This window comes from Balaenoptera physalus (assembly GCF_965194825.1).
Source record: "Balaenoptera physalus genome assembly, chromosome: 7".
NCBI lineage: Eukaryota > Metazoa > Chordata > Mammalia > Artiodactyla > Balaenopteridae > Balaenoptera > Balaenoptera physalus.
In genome coordinates, this window is record NC_138886.1 from 23,987,249 (window position 1) to 24,010,110 (window position 22,862).

General features: G+C 45.6%; 1 protein-coding gene across 8 annotated transcripts in view; it reads left to right on the plus strand.

The window, feature by feature from the left end:
- PTPN3 (protein tyrosine phosphatase non-receptor type 3) overlaps nucleotides 1–22,287 on the plus strand; it is a 144,944-nt gene extending 122,657 nt beyond the window's left edge. For all 8 annotated transcript variants that reach the window (XM_082469130.1, XM_082469135.1, XM_082469128.1 and 5 more), the window contains 7 exons: nucleotides 6,807–6,897; nucleotides 7,179–7,240; nucleotides 9,184–9,330; nucleotides 15,265–15,393; nucleotides 16,329–16,474; nucleotides 16,945–17,080; nucleotides 18,705–22,287. In XM_082469130.1, the coding sequence (XP_082325256.1) occupies nucleotides 6,807–6,897; nucleotides 7,179–7,240; nucleotides 9,184–9,330; nucleotides 15,265–15,393; nucleotides 16,329–16,474; nucleotides 16,945–17,080; nucleotides 18,705–18,782 (789 nt within the window). In that variant the 3' untranslated portion in view covers nucleotides 18,783–22,287. The remainder of the gene's footprint in view (nucleotides 1–6,806; nucleotides 6,898–7,178; nucleotides 7,241–9,183; nucleotides 9,331–15,264; nucleotides 15,394–16,328; nucleotides 16,475–16,944; nucleotides 17,081–18,704) is intronic.
- Nucleotides 22,288–22,862: the final 575 nt, after the last annotated feature.

The following is a 22,862-nucleotide window of genomic DNA, read 5'->3' on the forward strand; positions in this document are numbered from 1 at the left end:
TTGATAGAAAATGAGAAACATTTATCTTCCCACCTCTCAGGACTGATGAGTTAGAGCAGTGGCTACAAGGCTCCACCAAAGGTCGTGTCAAACTCGGATACCCCCGCCCCTCCCACCTCAGCATCTTCCCTCTTTGCCAAAACCAGAAGCCATCTTTTTCTCTCTTCTGACCACTGTTTCTCCCGAACCCACTCCTACATCATCCATTATAAGAAACATCCATCCCTGTCAAAACAGATGACTTACTGGTTGCTGTGATCGTTATAAAAGTTGATTTGGAAGGACAAAGGCAGCTGAAGACTTACTCATGTAGGTGTACCTTCAAGAGTAGAGCTCATACTAAAAGTTTTTTTTTTAATTTTTCAAATTTTTTTTTTCTTTTAAGAAAGGCAGACATTATCAAGTATAACACTTGGAATACAGGGAGCGAACTGCGGGCTTTGGAATGACCACGTGTGTGGCCTTTACATTTCAAGTGCCGGGGACCCATTTAAAGGAATTGCCACCCCACCTCATCGTCAAGTATTTATCTGTGAAAGGGACACTGCAAGAATACTTGAGTACGCCAGCACTGGGATCTGCATTTGGTACTGTGATTTAAAGTAGCGCTATTAAAAATAATGATAATAAAAGTAGCACTATTGAAAGTCCCCAAATTGCCAGCAACGATGTCCGTTCATTTCAGCAAACCTTTACAGGAAGGTAGGGAGAAACTCTGAGTACCCCGTCAGCAGTGTCCTTGCTCCCTGACTGGGTCAGGTACAAGGGAAAGTGGAAGTCCCCAGTGTGGACGAGCTGTCCGTGAGCAGTAAGTTGTTCTTATGTCTGCAAAGTGGGGGACAACCTCTCGAGGCCTTCATGAAAAACGGGCTACCCTTAGCTTAGTTACATGCCTCCATGCCACCTCGCATCCTGCTTTACTCAAGTGCTTTGTACCCTTTGTCCAAAGCAGCAGATCCCATTATTCCTAGACTCTAAACATTTTATTGAGCACCTACTATGTACCAGGCACAATGCTGGCCTAGGGTTTATGGTGGTGAACAGAACGAACAAGACACCTGCCTTCATGGACACCACAGTTTAGTGCTTGATACAGAAAGCACGGTAAATAGCTGTTTTGAAAGTCGTTGCCCTGCACTAGACTCTGGGTCATTGCCAAGGGCATGAGAGGGCATCCGTTTCTACTATTTGCTCTCCTTACTCATTGTTCCTTCCAGTCCCTCCATTTTTTTTTTTTTTTTTGTCTTTTCCTTTCTTCTTCCCCCTTCTTGGGTTCTCAGTCTTCAAGAACTCCAGTGAGCATTCCCCCTTCATCTGGTTGTACAGTTGATGGGGTGCTTGCTTCCACTGTGCCAGCCCTTGCCAGCATCTGCTGGTTGGAGCCAAGTGGGTGTCCGAAGCCTTTATCTGAGGGATGTGAGCAGGTTTCACATCTTTGGTTGGACCAAAAGTCTGAGGAGATCAGAGTCATCTCCTGATGCCCTCTCTCTACTTTTAGATGATTTTTTCAAAGGAGGAATGTTTAAACTGGAAAACTGTATGTCTTATCCATCCCCGAACCATGCTGGTCAACTCCAGCTCCCACTGTTCAGTTTTTGTCTCTGGAGGCCAGAGCCGGTGATATTGATGCTGCAATCTAAATACGGTTGTTCCATAGCAAACCCTCTCAGCTAATCTTCTTATAATTCACCCTTACTTTCACAGCTGCTTAGAACTACACTCGGATATGATGAGAACAAAGCACTTGAGGACATAAAAATTAAGATTTTAATAAAACTAAGTGATCTTATAACCCTCCGTCCCTGTGACCTTCTCCAGCCTCCGGGTTGCTCTCATTCTAGGGCAGAATTTAAGGGATCTTAAAGACTAGGAGCTCTTGCCTGCTTCACATACCTTTAGCCCAAGAATGAACAAAGCAAACTGTGTCATTCCCATGAGCAGTTCTTGAAAGAGCCTTTTCTCAAATTCTGGCTAATATAATAGTCTTCAGCTCATTACCTCCCATCCCTGATCCTTCCAGAAAGACATACCTGTGTTTCCAGCCCATCTCTGTCCACTCCGGACCACCCTTCTCTGGGCAGTGTTTTCACACCCAGCCTGCCATGCAGCTCACAAGGTCTGGAGAAGAGTCCATAAGTTAAAAGAACTTGAAAACCAACTGCTAACACCTTCAGAAACTAAGTGTGTGAATAGTACTGAAGCAGTTCAGTGGGAATAGGGTTCAATGTTAGCCTTGGCAAGGCAGGCATAAAAATGAGTGTGTTGTCAGTCCTTCTAAAGGCAAAAAAAAAAAAAAAAATCTTAGCTTTGTTCACCCAACTTTTTGTAAAAAATTTTTAATTTTATGTGTAGATTTCTTTTTTTTTTTTTTAATTTATTTATTTATTTTTGGCTGTGTTGGGTCTTCGTTTCTGTGCGAGGACTTTCTCTAGTTGCGGCAAGCGGGGGCCATTCTTCATCGCGGTGCGCGGGCCTCTCACTGTCGTGGCCTCTCTTGTTGTGGAGCACAGGCTCCAGACGCGCAGGCTCAGTAGTAGTGGCTCACGGGCCCAGTTGCTCTGCAGCATGTGGGATCTTCCCAGACCAGGGCTCGAACCCGTGTCCCCTGCATTAGCAGGCAGATTCTCAACCACTGCGCCACCAGGGAAGCCCCTGTAGATTTCTTTTGTTGTAGTTCTTTTTCTCACTTCAGTCATTTGAATTTTTTTATATAAATTTATTTGTTTGTTTATTTATTTATTTTTGGCTGCGTTCAGTCTTCATTGCTGTCCTTACGGTGCGTGGGCTTCTCATTGCGGTGGCTTCTCTTGTTGCGGAGCACGGGCTCTAGGCACACGGGCTTCAGTAGTTGCAGCATGCAGGCTCGGTAGTTGTGGCACACGGGCTTAGTTAGTTGCTCCGCGACATGTGGGATCTTCCCAGACCAGGGCTAGAACCCGTGTCCCCTGCATTGGCAGGCGGATTCTTAACCACTGTGCCACCAGGGAAGTCCCCAGTCATTTGAATTTTTAAAAATTCACATTGTAATAATTCAAGTAATTCAGAAATAGCCAAAGTAAAATTAATTATCTTCTGACCCCCCTCTCCTTTAGCTTCTGTCTCTGTTGTAATTTACAGATAACAATTTGGTGTGTATCCTTGCATACTTGTTCCAATGATCTTGCAAATATATTTTATACACACACATACATAAGTGCACACACATATGTTATATACACATTGTGCGTATGCTGCTATGTGTAGAAATGGGATCACCACTGTATTATTGTGTAACTTGCATTTTTCACTTAAATAGATGAGTGGAATCTGTACTTTTAGTCTATCTTCTTCTCTCTATTACTTGCACATAATTTTGTGGTATAACTATATCAGAATTTAAGTGAACACTTTTCCCTGTTGGGAAATATTCAGGCTGTTTCCAGTTTTCTGCTAAAGAAAATATTTTGCTGCCAATAAATTTCTTTGATATGTATCTTTGTGCATTTCTGTCAGATAAAGCCCAGGGTGTGCATATTTAAAAATTTGAAGACAGTGCTATAGTACTTTATTTGTATTTTATTTTTAATACTTTACAATCCTATCAACAGATCATTACTGCTGAGATACATTCATATCCTTGTTGTGATTAAAGCCTTTTGCTAGACCTATGCTCTTCCGCTAGACCATCTCAAGTTGATTACATTTACACTTCTGGTGTTTTTTGTTTTTTGGTGCGTTGGGTCTTCGTTGCTGCTCGTGGGCTTTTCTCTGGTTGCAGTGAGTGGGGGCTACTCTTCGTTGCGGTGTGCAGGCTTCTCATTGCGGTGGCTTCTCTTGTTGCGGAGCTCAGGCTCTAGGCATTCAGGCTTCAATAGTTGCAGCACATGGGCTCAGTAGTTATGCCTCCTGGGCTCTAGAGCGCAGGCTCAGTAGTTGTGGCTCACGGGCCTACTTGCTCTGCGGCATGTGGGATCTTCCGAGACCAGGGCCCGAACTCGTAGCCCCTACATTGGCAGGCAGATTCTCAACCACTGCAGCACCAGGGAGGCCCTACGCTTTCGTTATTTGGAGAAGAAAAACTTTTTCCCTCCAGGTTAGGTTTACTGGCTATATTCACTCAATTGGATTTCACTTCTATGCAGTTAGTCAGTTAGACCCAAATTTTCATTTAGGGGAATTTGACTGACTCAGATATTCTCCTCCTCCCAGAATCAAACCAAAACTTCCAATAAATCATGAATTTATTTTAAGAAGGAGCCCAGAGAGTTCATTAACGCTCACAGACCTTTAAGAAGTTGCTTAGTGGCTACTTGATTGTTATGAACTGAAATTGTAAAGATGATTAATAGTTGAGCTTAGGGAAAGATTGGAAATTCTAAACATTTGGAAAATATATGAGACATAACATAATTATCATTACCAAAAATGTCTATGCTAATTCTCTTCTGGTGATTTCTGTGCAATTTGTTTAATAAAAGAACTAATAAGAGAAAAAAACAACAGAGGCTGGTTTATAAAGCAAGAAATACAATTTGCAAAAATATACAGGGAAAGACATTGTTCCACCTCCCTATTCAAATTGCAAACACATTTTAGTTGATGATACTGGCCACAATTTGGTGGACTAACCATTCTCATACACCCCTGGAGGGCAACTCCATTTTCTGTGTGTGTGTGTGTGTGTGTGTGTGTGTGTGTGTGTGTGTGTGTGTGTGTGTGTGTATCAAAGTCCTCAAAAATATGCTTTAATGCAGTAATTCTGTTCCTGGGAGTTTATAATAGTAAAAAATTGAAAACAGTCTAATCAAGAAGTAGAATAAAAGTTAAACTATGAAAACCTTATAGATTATTGAGCCAGTAAAAATCATGTGTATAGAGAATACTTCGAGTATTTAAATGACACAGGGAACTAGACACTATATAATAAGTGGGGAAGACAGCCTTCAAAATTACAGTGGTATTTCCCAGGACACGTCTTGTGAGACGTGAGATCCTCCATGGCCAAATTAGCTTGAGAAATGCTTAGCTAATCAGAATTTAATTAGGTTATGCACTTACAGGACTGGTCGTCTTAGAGATTCATAGAACATAAGGTGACTTGTAGTATTTCCCAAATTTCCTTGACCTTGAAACTTTTTCTAAGCAATACCTAGTAGCTTTTTTCAGAATACTTGGGTTCTATAGAACATAATATGGAAAGTGCTAATAAATGTTCAGTCTCATTTTTTGTTTTTAAAAACATAGTGATATCTGTGTATTTTATGTGTTTACATATATGATTACATATGTTTGTATACATGTGTGCATGAAAAAAAAAGCTGGAGAAGGTAGATGAAAAAGGTCATCTCAGGACTTCCCTGGTGGCGCAGTGGTTAAGAATCTGCCTGCCAATGCAGGGGACATGGGTTTTAGCCCTGGTCTGGAAAGATCTGACATGCCGTGGAGCAACTAAGCCCGTGCGCCACAACTACTGAGCCTGCGCTCTAGAGCCCGCAAGCCACAACTACTGAAACCCGTGCGCCTAGGGCCTATGCTCCACAACAAGAGAAGCCACAGGAATAAAAAGCCCGCTCACTGCAACAAAGAGTAGCCCCCACTCGCCGCAACTAGAGAAAGCCTGCCCGCAGCAACGAAGACCCAATGCAGTCAAAATAAATAAAATTTTTTTAAAAAAAGGTCATCTCAGGGTTGTGAAATTACTGGTAACTTTTTTCTTTATATTAGTCTGAATTTCTTAAATTTTCTGCAAAAAAAAAAAAAAATCACTTCCAACACTGAAAAAAAAGTTGTTTTTAAATTCCCGTAAAGTTAACTAAAAACCACTGGTGAATAGTGTTTCACACTCTAGTTTGAAGTGGGGGACACAGTTGTATAGAAAAGAAAACTCAAAAGGGCAAGGGGAAACTCTGAGAGGGGATGGATGTATCTTACGCCTTTATGGTGGTGATGGTTTTATGGGCGTATACTTATCCCCAAACTCATCGAGTTGTACGTTAACTATATACCACTTTTTACATGTCAGTCATACCTCAATAAAATGTCACTTCAAAGAAAAAAAACTCAAGCATTGGCGTCAGATCTGAGTTCAGCCTCTGGTTTTAATCTTGAGCAAAGCATTTAATCTCTGCCTCTCACTTACAAAACAAGAATACTATTAATACCTCTCACAGAGCTGTTGTCAACGTCACATCAGGTACAGTACGGATGTGTCTAATATGTGCTTGTAAATATGCAAAGATGGTTTTAACTGAATTATTTACTAATGATTGCATGTATAGGGAAATACCTCTTTAAATGAATGTTTAAATGAAGTTTACTATGTATTGGAATAAATGTTTTTACTGTGGAAGTATACTTCTGAAATGAATGAAATGAAATGCTCTTGTTCTTAGCAAAGAATATGGTTCACTCCATTAAATTGGAAGGAAGTGTTTTTAGACTAATGTAAATGATTTCCATTTAATTTTCAGTCAGAATTCTTTCTTTCTCTCTACTTGCTTTTAGCTCTTGTCAAATAATTGTCATAAAGATGAAGTTTTACTTACCGGGATCCATTATCTGTGACTCACACCCCTTCTTGTGACTTTTCCTCAAAGATCGTCATGTTAAAAAGAAAAAATTATTGAAGAATTTAGTCAGTTTCTCATGGGATTGTAGAATTTCTTATTGGGAAGATTTTTCTCTTAATATATGAAATCACTTTTAAATGTTAAGATTTTGGTGCTGTGACTGGTAAACTTTACTGATAGAGTATGTTTTCACACTCTCTCCATAGCTGTTTTTTGCAATGTTTTTTTTGTTTTTTTACTTCTCTATTTGTCATATAGCAACTCTACAGAAAGAAGCCCGGTTTGGCCATCACATTTGCAAAGCTGCCTCAAAATTTGGACAAAAACCGATATAAAGATGTACTGCCTTGTGAGTATCCGGCGTGAATACCCCCTCCCCACCGCCACAAACACACTGAGATAATGTTTCCCTTTTTAAAACAGATTGTCTGGTATTCTGGAACAATTTTCAATGTGTCTGTAAACACCACCGTCTTTACTGCAGCCATTTCAAACTCTGAACAGTTGGGGAATAGTGTTTATGCTAATGAGGCGAGAGCTGCAGATGGGGCTGGGAACTGAACTCTTGTTTACTCGGTGCGATAAAAATAACACTAGGAATAATCAATAAATGTCTTGCTCTCCCCACAGATGACACCACCCGGGTATTATTGCAGAGAAACGAAGATTATATTAATGCGAGTTACGTGAATGTAAGTTAAAAATCTGGATCATGAGAAAAAGCACGTTAATCACTACAACAAGCATGACAGCGGCGTGTGTAGTGCTTTGCAGTTGGCGAAGTGCTTTCCCGTTCACTCCCTCATTTCATCACCACAGCAGCCGTTGAGGGAAGGCAGAATAGTCTCATTTTACAGAGGATGAAACTAAGGTTCAGAGACATTTAATAATTTGAAAAGTCACAAAGCTAACGGAAGGTGAGACCAAAACTCAGATTCTGTGTCTCTGACTCCATCATCCACATGCCTTCTGTCCTCAACTGCAGACATTCAGGTGTTCTGTTGTTTTGGCCATTGGTATGTTTGTAACTTTCTGTGTTTTTTCCCCATGTCATTACTGTACATCCTGCCTAGAAATAAGAAAAATAAAACCACCTCTGGGCATATAACCCAAAAACAAAAGGTAAAAGATTTCACATGTTGTGGGGAAAACATTCATTTCACTCTGAAAATGCATCTTAGGCAACTTAGCCTCTCTGAACTTCAGTTTCTTTATCGAAACCAGGGGTCAGCACACTTCTTCTGTAGAGGGCCAGACAATAAATATTTTGGTCTCTGCAAGCCAAGAGACAAAACTGAGGATATTAATTAGGTACTTATATAGCCGTTTAAAATGCAACCATGTGAAAACACGAAAAAAACACCTTAGGCTTGCAAAGTGGCAGTTAAATTTGGCCTTCAGCCCATAGCTTACCAACCTCTGATCTAAATGAACAGATGACTTTTCAAGTTCTCAGGTTATAGCATGACATCAAGAACTACCAGCAAGAATGGGTCTGATCAGTGATTCCACTTATTCAGAAGCATCTGTGGGATTCATTGACCCTCACCTCAACATTCCTGGTGTCCTGCAAGCAGAGCATCAGAAATGGTGGGGCTGCGAAGACCATACAGTCCTGGGGTGGGGACTGACTGAGAACAGGGCTGAGGAAGCCCTTAACCCAAGCGCCAACCAAACCATGAGTTAGGCACCTCCATTTACCTTTCCCATCTAAGAATGGGTGAATCACAGTGCCACTCCAAAGCTCAGCCAGTTCTGAGTGTTCTTTCATAGAAAGGACTTAGTTTAGAAGTAAAAGGAGAGCAGGGTGGGAGAGGGACACGGAGCACAGTTGAAAACATTTTGACATCTAGCATTAATCAACTCACATGGTAACTGTGTGAGGTGATGTGTTCATGAACTTGACTCTAGGAATCATTTCACACTGTAAACATATATCAAACCATCATGTTGTACACCTTAAATATATACGATTTTTATTTGTCAGTTATACCTCAGTAAAGCTGGGGCTGGGAGGGAGACTGATCGACTCAGTGGCACAAACATTGGCAGCCATGCAGAAAGCAAAGTGGAACAACAGTTGGTGGGATAAGCCTGTATGGCTTATGCTTCAAAGAAAATAAATATCTTGATAGAAAACCCTGCATAGGGAAAGACGTAAGCATGAGGATTGGCATGTGTTGCTGAAAATGCAGTTACCCAATATTGATTATATTTAGGATACAGCAGTGAAGGTCACTTAAACTCTTTTCCATCTCGTAGGTGCACTTCTGATTATCGCCTATTGACTATCATGTAGTTTTATCTTAAATATCTAATGCTAGATGTCAAATACTTTTGAAGCTTTTTTTTTTTTTTTGGCCACACGGCTTGTGGGATCTTAGTTCCCAGACCAGGGATCGAACCTGCGCCCCCTGCCGTGGAAGCGTGAAGTCTTAACCACTGGACCGCCAGGGAAGTCCCTTTGAAGCATTTTTGAGAGTAGCTTTTTCTTTGATTATTCTTATTGGCCGAAAATGGGTAGAGATGTTATTTCTGGTGTGATGACAGTCACTAACTAAAAGAATGTAAGACCCATTTCCCTGTCCACCTTGTGGCAGTAACAGATTCTAATGCCTTAACAATCTCTTGCCAGATGGAAATTCCTGCTGCTAACCTCGTGAACAAGTACATTGCCGCTCAGGGACCCCTGCCACATACCTGTGCACAATTTTGGCAGGTAGTCTGGGATCAGAAGTTGTCACTCATCGTCATGTTGACGACTCTCACAGAGCGAGGGCGGGTAAGTGGCTTGATTTCCAATTCAGAAGTGTGCATGTCACACTGTGCTCTGCAGAACGTGAATTTCAGAGCTGGAAAAGGTCTTAATGAAACGTCACCCGGTCCAGCCCCTGTGTGACCCATAAACCTCCTGTACAGAGCTACTGATGGACACCTCCAGTGACTGGAAGCTCGGCACTCTTCCTGCCCACTCCCTGGCCTTTCCAAGCTAAGGAGTGATCAGACAGCCCCTCCCATTCCTGCCTCCGATCCATTATAACAAGCAGGAATGCTCTTCACCTTGCCTTACCTGTCCCAGAACCCCTGTTTTAGCTGTGGCCTTACCCACCCAGGACAAGTGCTGGTCCTGAGAAGAGCAGTATGAGTGCCAGGTTCACAATGGCCATAAAAAGTAGAAGAAATTACCTCTGTCAACCTCTGCTTGTGTTGCAGCAAAACCTGATGGAAAAAAGAGGTAAGAAGGGCTTAAGTAGGAGAGTGGTGGACACCCTGCTGTGCTCAGCCTGATGTGCATTTTCCGTAGGAACAGATCGCTGATTATATAACAGAAGTCAGTGTGCAAGGGATACTGTGTAGCATGAGTTCTCTAACTTCTGCCTGCATCTGGGTGTCTTCATTATGAAACGTTTATCCAGAAACACATTCCAAAATCGAATATAAATTAATTTTGAACCACCTATTTTGAATGATCTTTGTGCCACCTCCTCCCAGGCCTCTCTTTGGTATGTAGCTCAGAATGCCAAATTGAGCTGTGCTGAAAGTCAGAATACAGGATTGGAATGGATAGTATGTTTGAGGAGATCAGGCTACCTTCTCACCCAAAACAGCAAAATAAGTGTTCCTACTATTTCTAGAGAGACCTGTGGATTGCAAAGGGCTTTCACACAGGTTGTCCCAGGCAGATGGCTCCCCACCTTGGCTAAAACACTTCCAGGGTCCTTCCATGAGTGTTCGGCTCTGATTTTTTTAAAAATCCCTCTTTACGACACGCTGAAATCCACATCACTTTGAACCACCACCCCACCTGCTTCTCTTACCTGGAAGACTCAGTAATAAGTTACCCTTCTCTTCTATGCATTGCCCTTTCAGATATGTGAAAATAATCCTCGACTTCCATTAAGGTGGTGGTCAGCAAAAAATTGTCTGGTCTTTGTCTCAGTGGTGCTGTTAGCCAGTTTCCCCATTTTGTACTCAAGCATTTGACTCCCGAAACCTACATGCAGCACGCTGGCGGGGCTCTGGAGCCAGACGATCTGGGTTCAGAACACGTTCTTCTTGAGCAAGTTATTTAACCTCTCTGACCCTCAGCTTCCCTGAATATAAACTGCAGATAGTAGTGCCGCCTTGGAGGGTTTGTGAAGACTGAGACAATAGATATGAAAAGCTTAGAGAGCTGCCTGTCGCAGGTGTCCAGCAAACATTAGCTGTTGTGTGTCTGTGTGGCCACGATTATCATCCCTGGGAGGATGAGCCGTCAGATCTGGCCTTCTGCGTGCCCTTGGGCTCCTTGGGCTTTCCATCTGTCATTCTCTGTGTTCGCTCTCACTCTTAGCTTCTTGTCACTCACAGTCTCGATCAGAATCTCTTCTCTTCACACAAGTCACCATTTAAAAATGTAAAGGCCCTCAAGAAGCAGTAGAAAGCTCCTTCTAGAATACCGTGAGTCAGAGACGTTGAGGGCACTCTTCGGGGAGCAGTTGCTCATTCTCTCAGCTCTGCTTCCAGCCCTGGCCATCTCTCCGTCTTGTCTACCCGGTTACCGTGAGAACTCTCAGAAGCTTTGCTGCAATCACAAGGCAGCAGGTCTATGGCATCACCTGATCTCCTTGTCTGGAAATCTTGTTTTTTGCCTATTTTTAATTTTTGTTTATATTCTGTTTTTGTATGCATGTGTGATTTTCTAATCTTGTTTTGGAAAGGCAGTGAAATTACTGGGACCTTTTTTGAACTTAGGGAACTCCGGCTGGCTCACAGTCCTATCCTGTCCTCTCTCTTTTTCTGGAGCGCCTGCACCCATCTTGTTCCGTGGTGTCCTGGGTAAGAGGGCAGATGCTAGGGCCACGCTTCCTGAATTCAAATCCCTGCTCAGTCACTTCCTACCTGTGTGGCTTAGGAAACCTGCAGAACCTCTACGTAAAATGGAATAATAATGACACCGATCGTCGATTTGTGGAGTAACTGAATGAGTTAATACAGGCAGCTTTCTTGGAACAGTGCTTGGCACACAGTAAATATCATACAGATGGTAGCTAGCAGTAATAGTAGTTTGGGTACACCTTAATTATTGCCGGGACTTTACTATATATATTTTACTGTAGTATTATTTATTATTCTTCTTCAAATTGGCTCACCTTTTCTTGCTTTAAAAAATTTCCTTTGAAAGATATATCTTAAATGGAAGCCCAGTATCACTTGCCATAAAAAGAAGGTATGTGTAAAAATGCAAAAACCACAAGACAATGTTTTTAAAGTCTAAATAAATATTCTTGCCTTCCAGGCTGTGAACCCAAGGCGTGCTTGCCCACACGCTCATGTGCTGTCTCCTAAAAAGAGAGTTAAAGTACTAGGGAGATAAGGTTAAAGCTATCCTAGACCCAAACTGAGAAATTCTCTACGGCATACGTGGAAAAATCCACGTTCCCACCATGTGGTTCTATGCCGTTTAATACAGACCCCATCTCCTCCTAGCCTCCTACCAAATCCCACACTTTGCAGGCCTTGATCTGGGCCATTGTGGTATATTATAGATGACAAGACATCAAGTTTATGGCCTTGTTGTCTCCAGAATCTCCCCATATGAAACTGTGCCATGTTTGCCTGCCTGTTCTGTGACTTTGGAGAACCTGGATTCTCCAGGTTTTCTCAGAAACTGTCCATGGAGGTGCTCCTCTCCGAGCTCATGAGGTCTTTCAGTGGTGCTGCGAGTCCTACGAGCCAACACCTGAACCCATGGGGCAGCCAGGAGCTCTCCTCACCTGTGTTGGGCTGCTCCTTCCCCTTCAAAGTTGGCTCGGCCCTTCCCAGCTGCAAGGTCATTGTTCTCCATGGAGAAAAGAGAGCAGCCAGCAGGCGCGGTTAGTGACAGACATCTGCCCCGATGGCAGTCCCTTCTTCCCCTCATTCTGCCTGTTCCAGCTCAGGAGAAAAGGCCCTTTCTTCCATCCAGGAGGCCTCACTTCCACCGGCTGCCCTTGCAGGTCCTGCCCCTCCCGTTTTGTCCTGATTGGAGTCCGCTCTGAACCTGAGCTCCTCCGAGGTCTCCATGTAACCCGGTGGGTTGGTTGGTTTGTTTCCCAGCCCTTTCTTCCTAATGGAACCCCTTCCGGCTGGTTCCATCGGGTTAGAGATTCCCATCTCCCATGAGTCAGAGCATTCCCTTCGTAATCTCTGGCCCTGGGAACTTACCTCTGTTGTTTATCAATGGTTGGAAACCTGTTCTCAAATCCAGGCTACGCGTTTCCTCCCTCTCCTGTTACAAACGCTCAGGTGACCTGAGCCCTTTATCCTGAGGTCCCTTATCTGGTCCTCACCACCCCCCTGAGTTCCTCCTGATTAGGAGTCAGTCACTCCAGGCCGGCAGCTCTGTCCCCTGCTTTTTCTGAGAGAGGAAGTTCTCGGCACGTCCCGTTTGATTTCTCCCATATTCTGCATTTTGCGGAGTGAGCCTCCCCACAGGCGTATAGCTGGCGGGGTCCCCATCGCCGCCCTGTGCTGTGCTCACGTCTGTAGGTGCTGGGAGCCTTGCCCAGAGGCCAGTGGTCAGTGAGGCACTCCTGCCACAGAATAGCTTTCATTTCTCCCTCTTTTCATTCCGACCTAAAACGTTTTCCACTGTGTTCTCCCTTCAGGTCCATGAGTTTCCTCCAAGAGGAAACAGAGGTATAGAGGTATACAGTCTTTCCATTGAAAGGGTCTTCTCCTTCCCCTCCCATCAAGGATGTTTCTTTTGGGGGAAAAATTATTTTTTGCATCTATATATGCTCCATTTCCTATATGTAGGATCTGGCACAAGTGGATTCACTCTCTGAGCCTGTTTACTCTTATGCAAAACAGAGATAATGATGGTATCTACCTCATAAGATTGTTTGGAGACCCAGATAAAATAATGTCCATAAAAAGCACCATTTAGTGCTTAGCATATACTGATCAAAAGATAGTAGGCATTAAGGAATCCCCTGGCAGTCCATTGGTTAGGACTCCGAGCTTCCACTGCAGGGGGCCTGGGTTCGATCCCTGGTCAGGGAACTAAGATCCTGCCAGCCGCACAGTACGGCCAAAACTGAGGTTCAGAGAAGCGAAGTACCTTGCCCAGGACTGCAAGTTAGTGGAACTTATCAACCAGGAGGGAAACTCAGGATATGCACAAACTTCTTGCTCTTTCCGCTACACCCCCAGTGCTTAGAGATCCAAGTAGACCTAAAATCTAAATTTGATCAAGGAGTAAAGAGAGTCCAGTTCTGGTCAGATTCACTGGGAGTCTCTGGAAATAGAGGTATTTGTGGCTCAGCCCTGCACGGGTTTGTCACTTCAGAGCGAAGCTTGCCATCAGCTGTCCTGTGGGCAGGACCCTTGGGAGGCTGCGGCAGACAGCTACACCCCCACAGATAAGGAAGCAGATGCAGGCCTGCTGGGTGTTGGCTCTGCCTCGGGTTCTATGGACAGTAGTCCTTCGTGTCTTGGAGAAGCCGGGAAGTGGCCACTAACCAAAATACCCAGGTTTAAGGTTTACAAGTAAACTCTTAACGCCGCCTTTTCAGCAGCATGCTTTAATTTCACACATTCACTGTGACGTTTGAAAATAAGAATAGAAAAGCTCTTTTAAATTACGTGCGTCTGTTGGTTTATACCCCCTCTCAGCTGTAAGTAAACGTACTTTTTACCCAAGCTGATGCAGCTGTAGGCTTGGAGAGAAAATTTTTTTTGAATGAGTCAGAATTTGACTTGATGGATCTATGATGGGATAGGCAGCTTGGCCCTGAGCTTTGCTTCGAGGCCAGAGGCAGGAGTGAGACTGCTAGGGAACAAGTTTCAGGACTTGGAAGGGGGAAGAGAAGACGGGAGGGGCCGTGGGGAGCCGCAGCAGCCCTGGACCCGGGGCAGCCCACTTAATCCTGCTGAGCCCGGGTTTCCTCCTCTGCTGTCCGGCGCGTGTCAGCTCCGTAGGAGTCGTATACGAAAGCACTGGTGGGGCCTGCGGCAGCGGTGGTGATAACGGCCACCGTCACCGCTGACCCGCCCCCCGCAGTGAGCCTGGCACTGCACACCATTCTCTCCAGCCTCTGTCACCATCTGGGAAGCAGGTGCTGGCCTGTCTTTCAGGTGAAGAATGTGAAAATCAGAGCGGTTAAGCAGTAGCAGGTTCAAGGTCATAGGGCTCGCCGTGGAGGAGAAAATGATCGTAGCAGACGTCTTTCTGGCTCCCAGATGTGTGCTCTTAGCGGCTGTGCCTTGAGGAGTTCCACCTCAAGGGGGTGAGGAGTGGACGCCGAAGGAGGGATGAGGTAGAAAGGGGTGTTGAGAGCAGAGAAGGGGCCGAGGGACGGAGGTGTCGGGTAGAGGTCGCTCCGAAGTCGAGGCCTCATGTCGGAGGCTCTCCTGTTTCTCCAGCAGTTGGACCCTGGTGATGAAGAAGAAAAGTCTGTGTGCTCAAATTCCAGCTCCAGCTGGAGTGAGAGCTGTGGCCTGGCCTCCGGCGGGTTGACCGCTCCACCCCTCCCCCGCTCCCCAGAGGAGGAAGGGAGGTTCCCCGCCCACCCTCAGAAAACAGACACAGCACAGAGTGGCCTCGCCTGCGTCTCTCTTCTCCCAGCAGCTCTCGGAGTACCTGGTGCGAGTGAGAGGGCTCTGGCCAAACATCCAACCCATCTGCCCAGTTAACCGCCACGAGGACCACCGCACAGCCGAGCCTAACCCCTACCCGCTGGTTCCCTTGCAGACCAAATGCCACCAGTACTGGCCCTATCCTCCCGAGGTCATGGAACACGGCAGCTTTCACATCCGCTGTCAGTCAGAGGACTGCACCATCGCTTACGTGTTCCGGGAAATGCTGGTCACGAACACCGAGGTGAGCATTGCACGGGCGGCGAGTGGTCCAGGGGAGGGCACGGGTTAGAGGCAGGTGCTGAATCAGCGTCCACCGTGGGCTCAGGTAGCGCTCTACTTCCAGGTCAGTCTGTGTTTTCACCTGGTGGGCATTTCAGTAGATGTACAGACTGCCTGGAAGAGAGCCAGCACCTGTGTCCACAGCAGCATATGTCACAGGAGGCGACAGGTGGAAGCAGCCCAAGTGTCCACTGACAGATAAATGGATAAACAGAATGTGGTGTATTCATACAATGGAATCCTAGGCTCCCTTTACAAAGAAGGAAGTTCTGACACATGCTACCGCATGGTTGAACCTCGAAGACATTATGCTGAGTGGAAGAAGCCAGACCCAAAAGGTCAGATACTGTGAGACTTCTCTTGTGTGAGGTCCCTGGAGTAGTCAGTTCACAGAGACGGAAAGGAGGATGGTGGTTGCCAGGGCTGCATGGCTGGGGAATGAAGTTAGTGTTTAACGGGCACAGTGTTTCAGCTTGGGAAGATGAAAAGGCTCTGGAAAGAATTGTACTTAATGCCACTGAACTGTACACTTAATAACGTTTAACATGGTAAACTACTTGTTACGTGTATTTTGACCATACAAAAAAGAGCCAACGTGGGTGGCCCTAATAGTAAGTGCCATAGGAGCAAACGGGAAGAGATCACTGTGGGCAGAAGTGGTGGAGGGGACATCGGGCAGGAGGTGGCCCCAGCGGAACCCTCGAGAGTGGGTGTTTGGGAGCGTATGGAAGGCGGGTGGGCAGGAGTTGGCAGTGGCCATGGCAGGCTGGTACCCAGTGGCAGAAGAGTGTCCGGAGACAGGCGCTCCCTGGCTGGAGGCCGGAGCGGGTCCAGGGTCCTCCGTTCCACCTGCCCACCGTCCAGGTAACTCAGCGAGGCCACTCTGTCTCTTCGCAGACCGGAGAGGAGCACCCAGTGACACATCTCCAGTACGTGGCATGGCCAGACCACGGCGTTCCCGATGACTCCTCGGACTTCCTGGAGTTTGTAAACTGCGCGAGGTCCCTGAGAGTGGAAGGTGAACCCGTCCTAGTTCACTGCAGGTACTGCGGCTTGTTGGCTTTATTGTTTTAATGCTCATACTCCTTGGGAAAGGCCTGGAGAAAGTTGGCAGGCGTCAAGCCCACCTAAATCCCACAAGATACGCTTTTTACAAAGCTCTGTTTGCTTTCTTTCTTCACAATGTCAAAAGATTTGGACAGACTTCTGATTGCAGCGCAGAACTGGAGAACAAACTCCCTCCCTCATCTTTCCCCCTGTTCCCAGCTGACTGACCTCACAGTAGATGCGCATAAGATGGGGGGTGGACTTTGCACGGAAAGGTGGGTTTCTTCCCATTGGTTTTGAAGCCCCCAGTCTGTTCAAGGGCACACCTTGAGTGTGTGTTTTGTGTTCTTCGAAGGTCAGAGGAGGAAAGCTCCATCTGAGTAAACGAGGGAACTGGCGAGGAGCCGAGCTGGGCTGTGCAGAAATGCTGTCTGAGCAAATCCCGTCTCTGCTCCTTTCCCCCCAGTGCTGGGATAGGTCGAACCGGTGTGTTGGTCACCATGGAAACATCCATGTGCCTAATCGAGAGGAACCTGCCCGTTTACCCACTGGATATCGTTCGGAAAATGCGAGACCAGCGCGCCATGATGGTGCAGACATCAGTGAGTAGAAATGCAATAATAAAAATACTAACGATGGCCAGGCCTGCACGAAGGGCTCTGCAGGTCGAGAGACCAAGGCTCCAAGGGACCGAGTCACTTGCCCACGGTCACAGAGCTTGTCAGGGGCTGAGCGGTTCCAACACCCACCCCATCCGAGTTCTGCCTCTCGCTACCCTCCGCTTCTGCTGCCTCACGGTTTGTTTCCTGCCAGCCGCTTGGCCGGGGAGCAGCCCTGGTTGCACTCTGCATTGTCAAGCCACTGACCCATCATGTGTCTGTCCATCAGAAGTAAGCAAGGTCACCTGAGGGTTTCACCCCACCCTCCTGTTCCTGGGTGAGCCTTTTGGCTCAGCAGATGTCTCACATGGCCCTACTCTCTCCTCTTCTGGGCTCTCTCCCACGTACGTCACGCCTGGGTACCTGGCACTGCAAGTGTCCACAAGAGGAAATATTGTGGCTTCCCCCAGAGCTACAACAGGAGCAGTGAGGTGGCATGGAAAGTTCATGATTCACACTCCCCCACATACTGGGCAACCTTTGAATAGTGCCTTAACCTCGCTCTAAGCCTCAGTTTCCCCATCTGCAAAATAAGGACTATCCCATATTCATTCATTCATCCACTCAACAGATAATTGCACAAGCAGGAGAGACCTGAGCTTATATCTAGTAGAACTGGATCAGTTGACTATAAATCTCAGCAGCAGTGGGAGAAGTCCAAAGGGAGTCTAAGAACTCGGGAAGAGTATCAAAAGCTGACTTTGGAAAGTCAAGGCTTTCTGGAGGAATGGCCTCCGAGGCCACACCCCCCGATGGATGAGGAGAAGTTAGCAAAGAAGGGAGTGGGACTTGCCCTCAGCTCTGTGTCCTCACGGACTCATGGACCAAGCTCATAAGATTTCTCTAACAATGGTGAGCTCTTGTTTTAAATTCATGTGCACCCAGGAAACCTGGTTAAGAAAAAAAAAATCAGGTTCTCTGCCCTGTTTTGTGGTATGGAAGACCTCATTGCATCTTCTGGGTGCATTTTCCTAGCTGGTGCAGCTCAGTCTGAATGCTTTCCTGTCACCCAGGACACATCAGTAAAGTAAGTCTCTTAGGTGTTTGATAATATAAAGAACCTTATCCTGTAGAGCGGCTTTCGGTGGCTTTCCTTTGGAAGACAAAATCCAGACTCCTTATCTCAGTGCAAGGCCTTCCGCAGCCAGGTCCCAGCCCACCCGTGCCACCTCCCAACCAGCCCCGCTACCGCCAGCTGTCCTGGGCCGGGAACGTGAGCCCTGGCTATGCTCCTCTGAATGGGCCGTCCTTTCATTTCAACGTACACTGGTGTGTACATTGGAACGGCGACCCTGCAGCAACCTGTGTCCCTCCCTGACTCCCCGAGACTGCTGGTCCCTCCCTCTGCCGTGTTTCCATGCCACATTGCCCAGCCCTCATGACCTAGTGAGCTCACAGGTAGGTGTGTCTTCTCCATACCGTGTCCCTGATGTAGCCCAGGGCCTGGCTCGGCCGGAGCTGGAGCTCAGGGTGTTTATGAGTGAGGTGAAAGAATAACTGTGTCTGTGGTCTGATGCAGCATTTGTGGAGCTGCTGGCCAGCTTGACGGCTTTCTTTTCCTTTCCAGAGCCAGTATAAGTTCGTGTGTGAAGCGATTCTTCGTGTTTATGAAGAAGGCTTAGTCCAAATGCTGGATCCCAGTTAAGACGACTGTGAAGACGTTCATTCCTCTTTCCCAAGGGCGTCCTCCTTCTCTCTGGAAGCAGCAAGAGGAATTTGTAGGCTGTGGGAAAGGAATGAGCATATTTGAACCCAGGCACTTTAAATATCTATTAAAAGAAAAAGGTATCGTGTACATAGGAACTGTGTAGATAACGCATGCGGTTATAGCATCATTTAGGCTCCCACCTCCTCCGGAGAGAAATAAGCAGAAGGGGATCTCAGTTTGGGGCCTGTCCTAATGCCTCCCTCCTTCTCCGTCTCCATATTCCTGTAAACCATCCTTGGGCAATTGAGAGGGGACACCAGCAGCCCTGTTGACCTCCCAGAAACGAGATGGTGTGGCTGTTGAGAGTTGCTTGGATGAGTTGTGTGTATACGTGTATAGGACTAAGGGCTGAGCTTTCCGTGTGTCTGGGCGGAGCTGGAACAGTCAGTGTTCACCTGCCCTGATGCTAATGAGAAACCCCATGAATGTACTGAACGGCAGCGGGTGGGGTGTCAGGCCGAGGGGCAAGCGGTGCCTTTTCTGCCCTCCCTTCCTTGGTCCCATCTCCCTGCCACTTCCAATATTGACGTTTCTGAGAAGTGTGTCCAAATGCCCTGCCTTCTCCCTGCATTAGTGACCCTCCTCAGGTTCACACCAGTGCCTGAATCGGGCAGTGCAGGTTTCGGGTGAGTTTTCAGTTGAGACTCTGAGAACAAGGACTCCCAGTGTTGTCCCACGTGTTCGTTTTCGGAGCAGGTGCCTCTTGCCTCTGCCTTCCTCTTGCTGTACACTCAGCACCCAGGACTGGAATCATCCACTACTGAATCTAAGACATGGATTGCTGCTACTTCGAGCTATTACACTTGAAACATTACAATTTTCCTGAGGGGAGATGGGATATCACCTAAATATATTCAGAATCTTTGGCCCTTCTGAGAAAAGATCGAGTCGTTGAGCCACGGGAAACCCAGCTTCTCGAGGGTTGCCTGTGGAGGCGTGTGTGTGTCTGTGGGTTGTGTGTGCTCCCACGGGTGAGTGTTTCTCGGGATTCCTAACTTGATTCAAATTACAGTTGAGTTTATATAAAGAACGAGTCTCTGTATAGAAGAACAAATGTGTGCATTCACTCTTAGTTACAATGGTCTTCGTTTCATCTCAAAGGAGAGGATCAGACTATCTGAATATAAACACAATTTGATGTTAATTTATTCTAAGTACACCATGATTTTGATTGTCCTAAAGAATTCTGCCTTTGTTAATACTATGTTAATTTTTTTTTTAATTTGTGACAGGATTGTAGCAAATTATTATTTAAGGAAAATAAATTACGTAAACATTCTGAAGTGGTATTTTGAAATAGTGGTTTTATGTATCCAGAAGAAACAGCTAAGTATCCAATTTCTTAACGGAATTTATAGAAAAAGGATGGTTTCATGTTATAGTGCACTGAAATGAGGCCATTTTGATGTGTAGCAAGCTGGACTAGTTGAGTAGTTTCCTGGTCACAAACTGGGTAAAGACCTTTACGGTAGGGGCCAGGTTTCTAAAGGTTGTCTCCAGACCGAGCATATTTACCGCATTCTTTACATCTTTTCCCCACCGATGTTTTACTGTTAAATGGCTGGAGTGGAGGAAGGTGTTGCGTGCTGTGTCGTGAGCCATACTGTGCGACAGGAGACACCGAAGCCCCATCCTTGTCAGCATAATGCCAGGCTAGCAGAGTGTAGCAGCAGAGTTTGGAGCTAAGGGGTACAGGATTTGGTTTCTGATTCCACTCAACAGCTAGCCCTAGGCCTAGTCACTTATGAGCTTTACCTCCATTTTCTCATCTGTAAAATAGGAGAAATAAATAATACTGAGGACTTTGGGTTGAATATGAGGATTGAATAAGATGATGCTATTAAAGTTTTCATCAGCTGGAATCTGACACTGCTCTGGATGAATTACTCTGAAAAGTTAATTTATCAGTGACTAGCCCCCAAATCCATGAAACAGAAGTAGAATCAGCTGGGGTTTTGTAAGAGAAAATCGCTTTTCTTCTCAAGAGAACCAAGGGCACAAAGGAGTATCATACAAGTACTTCTGGACTCAGAAAATTCGATCAGCCAGGCACCAAAAAAGAGGGAAAGCTGAAGTAAATTTAAATGCCATCAGGATATTGAGCAAATCATTGCCTTTTGATAAAAAGGCATCATCACCCTGTGTGTAAAAAGCTTGTGAAGTCTAAATGAGTTTGGAGATTTATGTTTTATTATATTTTTAAGAAACAAATTGTTTCATATGGTTGAGGAAATGCTGCCATTATTTTACATCAATTTCCAAAAAGCTTACCGAAGGTTGCAACCAGCCTTTTTCTGCCACTGTGCAGGCCAGTAGTTCAGACTCAGCAGATGTTACCAGGAACAAAATCCATGAAATCCTGGGGAAGAACAAGACAAGAGAGTTATCGAAAGGAATAAAATATGCAAGTAGATACTACAGATGCTACTGATTAATTTGTGGAGTTCAAGATTCCTGCTTCATCACCTTATACACATAAGCAATTATACCTAAGAAGCCCGTTTTAGCCCTAAGTGAAGAACTTCATCAAAATCAGGATAAATATTTTGCCTGGGAAATTGGGGTATGAATGGAGAAGACATTTACATCCTGTGTTCTGACACTCTCGGAAGATCTAATTAGACTCGTCGATGTGCAGACATAAAATGGGAGATCCCTCCTGGTGTCACTCCATAGAACCTGCACTAGGTGTTTTGATTTTCCAGAACAAGTGATCCAACTGAATTTGGTTGGGGGAGGAGCGGGGAGGGTTGGATCACAAACTTGGGCTGGTCTTAATTCCTACCACAGTAATTTAGACTTCAGTTTGCTTTGAGATTAGCGTAGATGCTGTTGCTGCAAAGTTGCTGGTTGATGTTTTTTTGTTCCTCGTAGAAGTTACCATAGAACCGGAGGCAACGAAGAGGCAGCGTCAATGGGAAAGGGTGGGCAGAGGCAGGACGTGGGTCTAGATTAGACTTAGACAAGATGTGTCGCCCTCAGCCCTCACTTTCCTTCTAAGTAAAAGGGGGAGTTTGGGCTCGAGGGGATGAGCTCTCTGGGTTTTTTCAACATGTGCCATTCTGGGAGTCTGTTCCAGAGAGTCAAGGTTAATCCTAAACCAAAACCTCCAGTAAGCTACTGGAGAGAGATGTATCTCGTTTCTGGAACTTGTCTCCAAGAGCTGGTCCCTCAGACCCTGGCAAAGACTCTGACCTCAGCCTGGGAAACCAAGCAGGGAGGGAGTCCGATGGCCGGGCTGTCTGGCATCTCTGTAACTCACGTTCTGTGTGGAGCAACCAAGGGATTTGTGTTGTCATGTAGTTTTGAAAAGTATCTTAATTGATTAGCAATATTTTGTCTGTAAATTTGGAGTGTTTTTCATTCTGACCTGTTCTTTCAATGACTCTACTGAAAAACAATTTGATCAATATAAAGACATTCAAGCTATGCAACACTGTTATTGTGTGTTGACATTTTTATTCTGATGTCTTGATTTCTGGAAATGTTTTCTCATTTTGTTTGCTTTTTTTTTTTTTTAAGTAAATGTTGACTCTCTTGGAGGAGAGTACTCTCTGCCATCTTCACCTTCCCTCTGGTGAAGGATGAGCATGGACAGCCTTGACCTTGTGTGGCAAGTTCTAGATCAGAATTAGATTCAGCTGTCATGACAACAGTAGCTTACACAAAGTAGAAGTTTCTTTACCCTCTCCCATGCAGGGCTGCCAGGTGGCTGCATGATCCCTAGGGTCTCAGGTTCCTTCTGACTTGTTACTTGGCCATTCCCAGTATGCAGCTTGTACATTCAGGTCCGCGATGGCAGCTCCAGTCGTGTTCACGTTCTAGCAGGCAGAATGGAGGAGAGGGGAGGAGAAAAGCAAGACCCTTCCCTTAGGGCGTGTCATGTGAATGTTGTACATCTCATCAATCCAAACTTACAGGGCCATACCTACCGCAAGGGAGTCTGGGAAAGATAGTTTTTATTCCAAGAAGCCATGTGCCTAACTAAAATTCAGGAGTTCTGGGAATTCCCTGGTG